Below are 12,510 nucleotides of genomic sequence, written 5' to 3'. Positions count from 1 at the left end.
CACTTTAACTTTTTTGCTGTAAATATTTGAGGTGGGATTTATGGGTATTCTTTCATCACCAGGATTTAATTTCCTAGGTTTGTCCCAAATGGCACCCTATTCCCTACATAGTACACTGGTTTTGACCAGAAGTCTAAAGTAGTGTACTATATAGGGAATGTGATGCCATTGTGGAAACAGCATTTGAGTCCAACAGGACTACTTTTGCTGTGACTACTATGTCTCTGCTATGGTCTGTTCACTCATCTGCAGCTGTTTAGAAGGCGCCCCGAAACATAGGGTTTCTCTTTTCCAAATCAAGAGTCCAATAAATGTGATATTAAAACAGAAAAAAAAAATCTCTAATCACAATATTATGCGGCCTGATACGAACACTTTTCATTTTTAATATCTACTGAACAAGAAACAGCGAATATGTCCATGCAGCAATTAATCAAATTGTGGTTCTAAAATAGTCTATTTGATGATGTTCCAGATCCAGATTCAGATAAGCTTAGAAACATGTTGTTCCACTGCTGCGTGTCACGAACGAAGGATGAGTTTTTTTCTGCTTTGGAAAGGTTGTTAACGCTGTTGTATTTTTCTAGTGGTACAGGGCATTCAGGGCCGGCTCCAAGCATAAGAGACAAAAGCTTTTTGGGGAACTCAGTCGGGGTCTCAACTACTGTTGAGAGTAAGAATAGTAGAATACATCAGATGCAATTTAGAAATGTGGTTGTTCATCATTCGGCAGGTTTTCTCTTGTTATGTCAGTCACAGACAGTCACTCACTGACTACCTATAATTTGTTAGATGCCATATTGTATTATTAAACATGTCAGCTAACAATGGTAGTTAGTCTAGCCAGGTATCTAAACGTGTTGTAAACATGACCAAATGCTGACCAGGCACGTCCCCTGGGCCCTGACCTCCAGTGGGCCACCATTGATTTTGTTAGTCATTCTCACTCAGATATCAGATTAACATGACAAAAATCATGCCTAAATGTGTAGAACTGAAGGAATTTAGCTGAAAACTGCAATATTTTACTTGTGATGCGCCCTGGTCAAAAGTAGTGCACTATGTAATCAGGGAATAGGCTGCATTAGGAAACACTACCGTAGAACAGACATCGCTCCCACACACTACACAACTATCAATACTCTGATGCACTACACACCTATCAATACTCCCACACACTACACAGCTATCAATACTCTGACGCACTGCACAATTATCAATACTCTGATGCACTACACACCTATCAATACTCCCACACACTACACAGCTATCAATACTCTGATGCACTACACACCTATCAATACTCCCACACACTACACAGCTATCAATACTCTGACGCACTGCACAATTATCAATACTCTGATGCACTACACAACTATCAATACTTTATTATTTATTTTTTATTTCACCTTTATTTAACCAGGTAGGCTGGTTGAGAGCAAGTTCTCATTTGCAACTGCGACCTGGCCAAGATAAAGCAAAGCGGTTAGACACATACAACAACACAGAATTACACATGGAATAAACAAACATACAATCAATAATACAGTAGGAAAATCTATATACAGCATGTGCAAATGAGGTAGGATAAGAGAGGTAAGGCAATACATAGGCCATGGTGGTGAAGTAATTACAATATAGCAATTAAACACTGGAATGGTAGAGTGTGCAGAAGATGAATGTGCAAGTAGAGATATTGGGGTGCAAAGGAGCAAGATAAATAAATAAATACAGTATGGGGATGAGGTAGATTGGATGGGCTATTTACAGATGAGCTATGTACAGGTTCAGTGAACAGACTAGCAGGGTTTGGAGCGAGCAGTCGCACTTCGCTTCGCTCCACAGGTAATATTACACTTCATTACATTACAACGGTTTGATTTGTTTGATCTGAGCAATTTTTCTTAGCTAGCTACATAGCCGTCTTTGTATCAAAGATAATTGTGTAGTTTAGAGTAATTAGAGTAATTATCGAGGTTAGCTATTTTCGTCCTCCTAACGTAGTCAACACTGCTAGCTAGCTAGTCAACACTGCTAGCTAGCCAACTAGCCAACTTCTACCGACTAGCAGCACTGTAGAAACTATTACATTACAACGGAACGACTTGATTAGTGTAGTGTTAGTGTTAGTGTTAGTTAGCTAGCTACATAGTTGTCTTTGCTGTCTTTGTATCTAAGATAATTGTGTAGTTTAGAGTAATTATCGAGGTTAGCTAGCCAGCCGCGACGCGACGCCGTTGTCCAGACTCCAGACTTAGTCAACACACCTAGTCATCATCAAACCCACTGCTAGCTAGCCAACCGTTACCGACTAGCAGCGCTGTAGATACTAATACATTACAACGGAACGATTTGACTAGTGCAGTGTTAGCTAGCTAGCTACATAGTTGTCTTTGTCATAGCTTGATAATTGTGTAGTTTGGTAATTATCGAGGTTAGCTAGCCAGCTATTTCCGTCCCCCGCGACGCCATTTTTCCAAACCTAGCCAACTATTACCGACGAGCAGCATTGTACAAACTAAATACATTACAAAGGAACGTCTTGATTAGTGTTATGTTAGCTAGCTACAAAGTTGCTTTTGTATCATGACAAGGTGTAGTACTGAAACTATCGAGGTTACCTAGCCAGCTACACGTTCTAACAAAGTCAACAACGCAGCCACTGCTAGCTAGCCTACTCCACCAGCCAGCAGTACTGTATCATTTTCGTCATTTTCGTCAATAAGATTTTTGCAACGTAAGCTTAACTTTCTGAACATTCAAGACGTGTAGTCCACTTGTCATCCCAATCTCCTTTGCATTAGCGTAGCCTCTTCTGTAGCTTGTCAACTATGTGTCTGTCTATCCCTGTTCTCTCCCCTCTGCACAGGCCATACAAACGCTTCTCACAGCGTGGCCGCTGCCACTCTAACCTGGTGGTCCCAGCACACACGACCCACGTGGAGTTCCAGGTCTCCGGCAGCCTCTGGAACTGCCGGTCTGCGGCCAACAAGGCTGAGTTCATCTCAGCCTATGCTACCCTCCAGTCCCTAGACTTCCTGGTGCTGACGGAAACATGGATTACCACAGATAACATTGCTACTCCAACTGCTCTCTCCTCGTCTGCCCACGTGTTCTCGCATACCCCTAGAGCATCGAGCCAGCGGGGTGGTGGCACTGGAATCCTCATCTCTCCCAAGTGGACATTCTCTATTTCTCCCCTGACCCATCTGTCTATCTCCTCATTTGAATTCCATGCTGTCACAGTTACCAGCCCTTTCAAGCTTAACATCCTTATCATTTATCGCCCTCCAGGTTCCCTTGGAGAGTTCATCAATGAGCTTGACGCCTTGATAAGTTCCTTTCCTGAGGATGGCTCACCTCTCACAGTTCTGGGTGACTTTAACCTCCCCACGTCTACCTTTGACTCATTCCTCTCTGCCTCCTTCTTTCCACTCGTCTCCTCTTTTGACCTCACCCTCTCACCTTCCCCCCCTACTCACAAGGCAGGCAATATGCTTGACCTCATCTTTACTAGATGCTGTTCTTCCACTAATCTCATTGCAACTCCCCTCCAAGTCTCCGACCACTACCTTGTATCCTTTTCCCTCTCACTCTCATCCAACACTTCTCACTCTGCCCCTACTCGGATGGTATTGCGCCGTCCCAACCTTCGCTCTCTCTCTCCCGCTACTCTCTCCTCTTCCATCCTATCATCTCTTCCCTCTGCTCAAACCTTCTCCAACCTATCTCCTGATTCTGCCTCCTCAACCCTCCTCTCCTCCCTTTCTGCATCCTTTGATTTTCTCTGTCCCCTATCCTCCAGGCCGGCTCGGTCCTCCCCTCCTGCTCCGTGGCTCGACGACTCACTGCGAGCTCACAGAACAGGGCTCCGGACAGCCGAGCGGAAATGGAGGAAAACTCGCCTCCCTGCGGACCTGGCATCCTTTCACTCCCTCCTCTCTACATTTGCCTCTTCTGTCTATGTTGCTAAAGCCACTTTCTACCACTCTAAATTCCAAGCATCTGCCTCTAACCCTAAGAAGCTCTTTGCTACCTTCTCCTCCCTCCTGAATCCTCCTCCCCCTCCCCCCCCTCCTCCCTCTCTGCGGATGACTTCGTCAACCATTTTGAAAAGAAGGTTGACGACATCCGATCCTCATTTGCTAAGTCAAACGACACCGCTGGTCCTGCTCCCACTGCCCTACCCTGTGCTTTGACCTCTTTCTCCCCTCTCTCTCCAGATGAAATCTCGCGTCTTGTGATGGCCGGCCGCCCAACAACCTGCCCACTTGACCCTATCCCCTCCTCTCTTCTCCAGACCATTTCCGGAGACCTTCTCCCCTACCTCACCTCGCTCATCAACTCATCCTTGACCGCTGGTTACGTCCCTTCCGTCTTCAAGAGAGCGAGAGTTGCACCCCTTCTGAAAAAACCTACACTCGATCCCTCCGATGTCAACAACTACAGACCAGTATCCCTTCTTTCTTTTCTCTCCAAAACTCTTGAACGTGCCGTCCTTGGCCAGCTCTCCTGCTATCTCTCTCAGAATGACCTTCTTGATCCTAATCAGTCAGGTTTCAAGACTGGGCATTCAACTGAGACTGCTCTTCTCTGTGTCACGGAGGCTCTCCGCACTGCTAAAGCTAACTCTCTCTCCTCTGCTCTCATCCTTCTAGACCTATCTGCTGCCTTTGATACTGTGAACCATCAGATCCTCTCCACCCTCTCCGAGCTGGGCATCTCCGGCGCGGCCCACGCTTGGATTGCGTCCTACCTGACAGGTCGCTCCTACCAGGTGGCGTGGCGAGAATCTGTCTCCGCACCACGTGCTCTCACCACTGGTGTCCCCCAGGGCTCTGTTCTAGGCCCTCTCCTATTCTCGCTATACACCAAGTCACTTGGCTCTGTCATATCCTCACATGGTCTCTCCTATCATTGCTATGCAGACGACACACAATTAATCTTCTCCTTTCCCCCTTCTGATAACCAGGTGGAGAATCGCATCTCTGCATGCCTGGCAGACATATCAGTGTGGATGACGGATCACCACCTCAAGCTGAACCTCGGCAAGACGGAGCTGCTCTTCCTCCCGGGGAAGGACTGCCCGTTCCATGATCTCGCCATCACGGTTGACAACTCCCTTGTGTCCTCCTCCCAGAGTGCTAAGAACCTTGGCGTGACCCTGGACAACACCCTGTCGTTCTCCACTAACATCAAGGCGGTGACCCAATCCTGTAGGTTCATGCTCTACAACATTCGCAGAGTACGACCCTGCCTCACACAGGAAGCGGCGCAGGTCCTAATCCAGGCACTTGTCATCTCCCGTCTGGATTACTGCAACTCGCTGTTGGCTGGGCTCCCTGCCTGTGCCATTAAACCCCTACAACTCATCCAGAACGCCGCAGCCCGTCTGGTGTTCAACCTTCCCAAGTTCTCTCACGTCACCCCGCTCCTCCGCTCTCTCCACTGGCTTCCAGTTGAAGCTCGCATCCACTACAAGACCATGGTGCTTGCCTACGGAGCCGTGTGAGGGAACGGCACCTCCGTACCTTCAGGCTCTGATCAGGCCCTACACCCAAACAAGGGCACTGCGTTCATCCACCTCTGGCCTGCTCGCCTCCCTACCTCTGAGGAAGCACAGTTCCCGCTCAGCCCAGTCAAAACTGTTCGCTGCTCTGGCACCCCAATGGTGGAACAAGCTCCCTCACGACGCCAGGACAGCAGAGTCAATCACCACCTTCCGGAGACACCTGAAACCCCACCTCTTTAAGGAATACCTGGGATAGGATAAAGTAATCCTTCTAACCCCCCCTTAAAAGATTTAGATGCACTATTGTAAAGTGGTTGTTCCACTGGATATCATAAGGTGAATGCACCAATTTGTAAGTTGCTCTGGATAAGAGCGTCTGCTAAATGATTTAAATGTAAATGTAAATGTAATCTGTGAGCTGCTCTGACAGCTAGTGCTTAAAGCTAGTGAGGGAGGTAAGTGTCTCCAGCTTTAGTGATTTTTCAGTTCGTTCCAGTCATTGGCAGCAGAGAACTGAAAGGAGAGGCGGCTGAAGGAGTAATTGGCTTTGGGGGTGACCAGTGAGATATACCTGCTGGAGCGGGTGGGTGCTGCTATGGTGACCAGTGAGCTGAGATAAGGCGGGGCTTTACCTAGCAGAGATTTGTAGATGACCTGGAGCCAGTGGGTTTGGCGATGAGTATGAAGCCAGGGCCAGCCAACGAGAACGTACAGGTCACAGTGGTGGGTAGTATATGGAGCTTTGGTGACAGAAAGGATGGCACTGTGATAGACTGCATCCAATTTGTTGAGTAGAGTGTTGGAGGCTATTTTGTAAATGACATCTCCGAAGTCGAGGATCGGTAGGATGGTCAGTTTTACGAGGGTATGTTTGGCAGCATGAGTGAATGATGCTTTGTTGTGCCTTAGAAGCGCGATTCTAGATTTAATTTTGGATTGGAGATTTTTAAAGTGAGTCTGGAAGGAGAGTTTACAGTCTAACCAGACACCTAGGTATTTGTCGTTGTCCACATATTCTAACTCAGAACCGTCCAGAGTAGTGATGCTAGACGGGCGGGCGGGTGCGGGCAGCAATCGGTTGAAGAGCATGCATTTAGTTTTACTTGCATTTAAGAGCAGTTGGAGGCCACGGAAGGAGAGTTGTATGGCATTGAAGCTCATCTGGAGGTTAGTTAACACAGTGTCCAACGAAGGGCTAGAGGTATACAGAATGGTGTCGTCTGCGTAGAGCTGGATCAAAGAATCACCAGTGGCAAGAGCGACATCAATGATGTATACAGAGAAGAGAGTCGGCCCGAGAATTGAACCCTGTGGCACCCCCATAGAGACTACGAGAGGTCCGGACAACAGGCCCTCCAATTTCACACACTGAACTCTATCAGAGAAGTAATTGGTGAAATAGGTGAGGCAATCATTTGAGAAACCAAGGCTGTTGAGTCTGCCAATAAGAATGTTGTGATTGACAGAGTCGAAAGCCTTAGCCAGGTCGATGAATACGGCTGCACAGTATTGTCTCTTATCGATTGCGGTTATGATATTGTTTAGGATCTTGAGCATGGCTGAGGTGCACCGATGACCAGCTCTGAAACCAGATTGAATAGCGGAGAAGGTACGTTGGGATTCGAAATGGTTGGTAATCTGTTTATTAACTTGGCTTTCGAAAAACTTAGAAAGGCAGGGTAGAATAGATATCGGTCTGTAGCAGTTTGGGTCTAGAGTGTCTCCCCCTTTGAAGAGGGGGATGACCGCGGCAGCTTTCGAATCTATGGGAATCTCAGACGATACGAAAGAGAGGTTGAACAGGCTAGTAATAGGGCTTGCAACAATTTCGGCAGATAATTTTAGAAAGAGAGGGTCCAGATTGTCTAGCCTGGCTGATTTGTTGGGGTCCAGATTTTGCAGCTCTTTCAGAACATCAGCTATCTGGATTTGGGTGAAGGAGAAGTGGGTGAGGTTTGGGCGAGTTGCTGTGGGGAGCGCAGGGCTGTTGACCGGGGTAGGGGTAGCCAGGTGGAAAGCATGGCCAGCCGTAGAAAAATGCTTATTGAAATACTAAATTATAGTGGATTTATCGGTGGTGACAGTGTTTCCTAACCTCAGTGCAGTGGGCAGCTGGGAGGAGGTGCTCTTATTCTCCATGGACTTTACAGTGTCCCAGAATTTTTTTGAGTTTGTGCTACATGATGCAAATTTCTGTTTGAAAAAGCTAGCCTTAGCTTTCCTAACTGCTTGTATCTATTTACTCCTAACTTCCCTGAAAAGTTGCATATCATGGGGGCTGTTTGATGCTAATGCAGAACGCCAAAGGATGTTTTTGTGCTAGTCAAGGGCAGTCAGGTCTGGAGAGAACCAAGGGCTATCTCTGTTCCTGGTCCTACATTTTTTGAATGGAGCATGCTTATTTAAGATGGTGAGGAAGGCACTTTTAAAGAATTTCCAGGCATCCTCTACTGACGGGATGAGGTCAATATCCTTCCAGGATACCCGGGCCAGGTCGTTTAGAAAGGCCTGCTCGCTGAAGTGTTTTAGGGACTGTTTGACAGTGATGAGGTGTGGTCGCTTGACCGCAGACCCATTACGAATGCAGGCAATGAGGCAGTGATCTCTGAGATCTTGGTTGAAAACAGCAGAGGTGTATTTGGAGGGCTAGTTGATTAGGATGATATCTATGAGGGTGCCCGTGTTTACGGATTTGGGGTTGTACCTGGTGGTTCATTGATAATTTGTGTGAAATTGAGGGCATCAAGCTTAGATTGTGGGATGGCCAGCGTGTTAAGCATGTCACAGTTTAGGTGATGCTAGGTAAAGTCCCCCCTTATCTCCGCTCACTGGTCACCATAGCAGCACCCACCTGTAGCACGCGCTCCAGCAGGTATATCTCTCTGGTCACCCCTAAAGCCAACTCCTCCTTTGGTCGTCTCTCCTTCCAGTTCTCAGCTGCCAATGATTGGAACGAACTACAAAAATCTCTAAAACTGGAAACACTTATCTCCCTCACTAGCTTTAAGCACCAGCTGTCAGAGCAGCTCACAGATCTCTGCACCTGTACATAGCCCATCTTTAATTGAGCCCAAACTACTACCTTTTCCCCTACTGTATTTATTTATTTTATTTATTTTGCTCCTTTGCACCATATTATTTATATTTTAACTTTTAACTTTCTTCAAACTACAAATCTACCATTCCAGTGTTTTTTCTTGCCATACTTTATTTACTTTGCCACCATGGCATTTTTTTGCCTTTACCTCCATTATCTCACATCATTTGCTCACATTGTATATAGTCTTATTTTTTTCTACTGCATCATTGATTGTATGTTGTTTTACTCCATGTGTAACTCTGTGTTTTTGTATGTTGTCGAACTGCTTTGCTTTATCTTGGCCAGGTCGCAATTGTAAATGAGAACTTGTTCTCAACTTGCCTACCTGGTTAAATAAAGGTGAAATTAAAATTAAATTAAATTAGGTCACCTAGTAGCACGAGCTCTGAAGATAGATGGGGGGCAATCAATTCACATATGATGTCTAGGTCATAGCTGGGGGCAGAGGGTGGTCTATAGCAAGCGGCAACAGTAGACTTGCGGCAACAGTAGACAGAGACTTGTTTCTGGAAAGATGTGTTTTTAAAAGTAGTAGTTCAAATTGTTTGGGAACAGACCTGGATAGTAAGACAGAACTCTGCAGGCTATCTCTGCAGTAGATTGCAACACCGCCCCCTTTGGCAGTTCTATCTTGTCGGAAAATGTTATAGTTAGGGATGAAAATGTCAGGATTTTTGGTGGACTTCCTAAGCCAGGACATCCGGGTTGGCAGAGTGTGCTAAAGCAGTGAATAAATCAACCTTAGGGAGGAGGCTTCTAATGTTAACATGCACCTGGGGAGTAGGAGTGGAGCTAGGCACTGCAGTGCCTGGATTAACCTCTACATCACCAGAGGAGCAGAGGAGGACTAGGATGAGGGTACGGCTAAAGGCTATCAGGACTGGTCGTTTAGTGCGTTCAGAGCAGAGAGTATAAGGAGCAGGTTTCTGGGTGTGAGAGAATAGATTCAAGGCATAATGTACAGGCAGAGGTATGGTAGGCTGTGAGTACATTGGAGGTAACCCTAGGCATTGAGTAATGATGAGAGAGATATTGTCTCTAGAGACGTTTAAACCACGTGATGTCACTGCATATGTGGGAGGTGGAACTAAGTGGTAGGTTAAGGCATATTGAGCAGGGCTAGAGTCTCTACAGTGAAATAAGACAATAATCACTAACCATGATTGTAATGTACAAGGCATATTGATATTAGGGAGAGGCATGCGTAGCCGAGTGATCAACAGGGGTCCAGTGAGTGGTTGGGCTGGCAGGAGACACACCGATTCAGACAGCTAGCAGGCCGTCACTAGCAAGCTAGCAGACCGGGGCTAGCAAGCTAGCAGAGGCCAGTTAAGTACCCCCTCGAGCAGATTACGTCGTAGCCCAGTCGTGGTCATCGTAGTCCAGTCGCAATGAACTACACATCTATCAATGCTCTCAGACGCACTACACAACTATCAATAATCTGACGCACTACACAACTGTCAATACTCTGATGCACTACACACCTATCAAAACTCTGACTCACTTCACAACTGTCAATGCTCTGATGCACTACACAGCTATCAATACTCTGACACACTACACATCTATCAATACTCTCAGACGCACTACACAACTATCAACAAGTGTAGATGTGATACTGTACATTTGGCCCTGCTTTTCTGGCTGGTTTTAAAGCTTGCAGACTCTGTAGCTGCATGATAAAGAAAATTCAAGTCAAATCCAATGAAAATAAAGTGTTAGATGTGTTTGTTTTGTGTTTTCTCAGTCTCACATGTTTGTTGTACTTAGAGTTGTTCTTGTCAAAGTTTATACGTAGGTCTGACAGTCAGTCAATCATTGTCTTCTCAACGTATCCCTCTCCTCTCTTCAGGGAGTTGATGCCCAAGACCCTGGAGGGCCAGATCACCATGGAGAAGACCCCCAGCTACTTTGTGACCAGAGAGGCCCCGGCCCGGATCTCCGCCATGTCCCGGGACACCAAGCTGATTGTGGTTGTGAGGGACCCCATCACCAGGGCCATCTCTGACTACACACAGACGCTGTCCAAGAACCCAAAAATTCCCACCTTCGAGAGCTTGACCTTCAAAAACAGGACTACGGGGCTCATCGACACGTCCTGGAGCGCCATTCAGATCGGCATCTATGCCAAGCACCTGGACAACTGGCTGCAGTACTTCCCCATGGGCCAGATCCTGTTTGTGAGCGGGGAGCGTCTGATCAGCGACCCGGCCGGAGAGCTGGGCCGGGTGCAGGACTTCCTGGGACTCAAGAGGATCATCACAGACAAACACTTTTACTTCAACCAGACCAAGGGCTTCTCCTGCCTCAAGAAGGCTGAGGGCAGCAGCAAGCCCCACTGCCTGGGAAAAACCAAAGGGCGGATCCACCCCAACATCCACCCAGAGGTGGTGCAGAGGCTACGGGACTTCTACAGGCCTTTCAACATGAAGTTCTACCAGATGACGGGACGTATGTTTGGTTGGGATGACTGATTTTGTGTTGGTGGATTTACATTTTAGTCATTTAGCAGATACTCATATTGAGTGACTTACAGGAGCAATTATAGTTAAGTGCCTTGGTCAACAGATTGTCCACCTAGTCGGCTCAGGGATTCAAACCAGCAATCTTTCAGTTACTGGTCCAACACTCTTAACCGCTAAGCTACCTGCCACCCCAGAATACAGATGACCAGAGAACACAGATGACTGTTGACACTGCAGTATAACCGTGGGACAGCAACAACACTAAGCCTAGAGGCATTATGTGTCTGTGAGAGCGGGGAAAAAGCCTTATCTGCTCTTACTGGCAATCCAGATACTTAACGTGTTTACTGTGTCTCAGAACCAATATCAGCTGAGGCTGGTTGAAGGAAATGGAGCCGGATTATCACTTATAGTGCATGTGGTGGTTCTAATACAGAGAGATACTGCATCTCTACCTCTCCCTGTAGTTCCTGTCAGAGGGCTTTCTGTTTTGGAACCTTTCAGTGTTGCAAAAGACAAATATGTTGTTACTGTATAGGAGGTTATATGAAATCACACAGACTTTGGATAAAAAGTCTGAGTGATTCTATACCATATTTTAAAGCAAACCCAGATGCTATTCAAAGATTTGCATTTTTCTAGAAACATTTTGAAAAGTTAAAAATACATTTAATTTATTTAAGATGGTGTACACATGCAGTATATAATATACATGTTGATATGCTTTATGTTTTCTGTGCTTATAGAATGTTGTTTTATACTGTACACATTTTTTTCTTTATCATGTTTATTTAGGTTATTCATTTGAATCTGTATATGCGATTCCCGCACTCTTTTCCTGCTGAGTTTGTAATTATAATCCTGCGAGGGTTTGTTATTCTGAGGGCAGTTTCCCCACTCTGAGTTAATGGAGTTGATTGAATTACAGTGTAGAGAGCGAGACAGAGTAAAGATAGCACTCAATGGAAGTGTCCAGTGGCACCCTATTCTCTATATAATGCACTACTTTTGACCAGGGCCCATGGGAATAGGGTGCCATTTGACCAGCATCCATAGGGAATAGGGTGCCATTTGACCAGGGCCCATAGGGAATAGGGTGCTATTTGGGATGCATAGTGAGTCAACTGTTGTATCAGTAACAGCAACTCCTCAACTAATGTTATAATGAGACCTCTAGTGGGCCTAACCAAACAATTTCTCAGATTTCCTCTTTAACATGCCTCCTTGTGAACTGAAAACAGTTGCTGTCATCCAGCCTTTCCTTGCCTCGGAGGCATCCGTGGATGGAGGTGTCTCTCTGTGTCTTTATAAAGGAGCCAGAGAACAATTGTGAAGTTGTGTTTTTGATTTGTATCTGCCTGGTTGTGAGCTTCCAAAGAGCCTCTCCCCTTTCAAATGTTCCTCAAAGGGAAACTTCATCATGCTCAGTG

General features: G+C 46.1%; 1 protein-coding gene across 1 annotated transcript in view; it reads left to right on the top strand.

Moving 5' to 3' along the window:
* Positions 1-11,757, top strand: part of LOC115152875 (heparan sulfate glucosamine 3-O-sulfotransferase 3A1-like) — a 93,164-nt gene extending 81,407 nt beyond the window's left edge. The window contains exon 2 of the mRNA XM_029697765.1: positions 10,468-11,757. Within this exon, the coding sequence (XP_029553625.1) occupies positions 10,468-11,089 (622 nt within the window). The 3' untranslated portion in view covers positions 11,090-11,757. The remainder of the gene's footprint in view (positions 1-10,467) is intronic.
* Positions 11,758-12,510: the final 753 nt, after the last annotated feature.

The sequence above is a fragment of the Salmo trutta genome, chromosome 18 (assembly GCF_901001165.1).
Source record: "Salmo trutta chromosome 18, fSalTru1.1, whole genome shotgun sequence".
NCBI lineage: Eukaryota > Metazoa > Chordata > Actinopteri > Salmoniformes > Salmonidae > Salmo > Salmo trutta.
The sequence above is the reverse complement of the archived record's forward strand: the minus strand, read 5'-3'. Positions and strand labels throughout refer to the sequence as shown.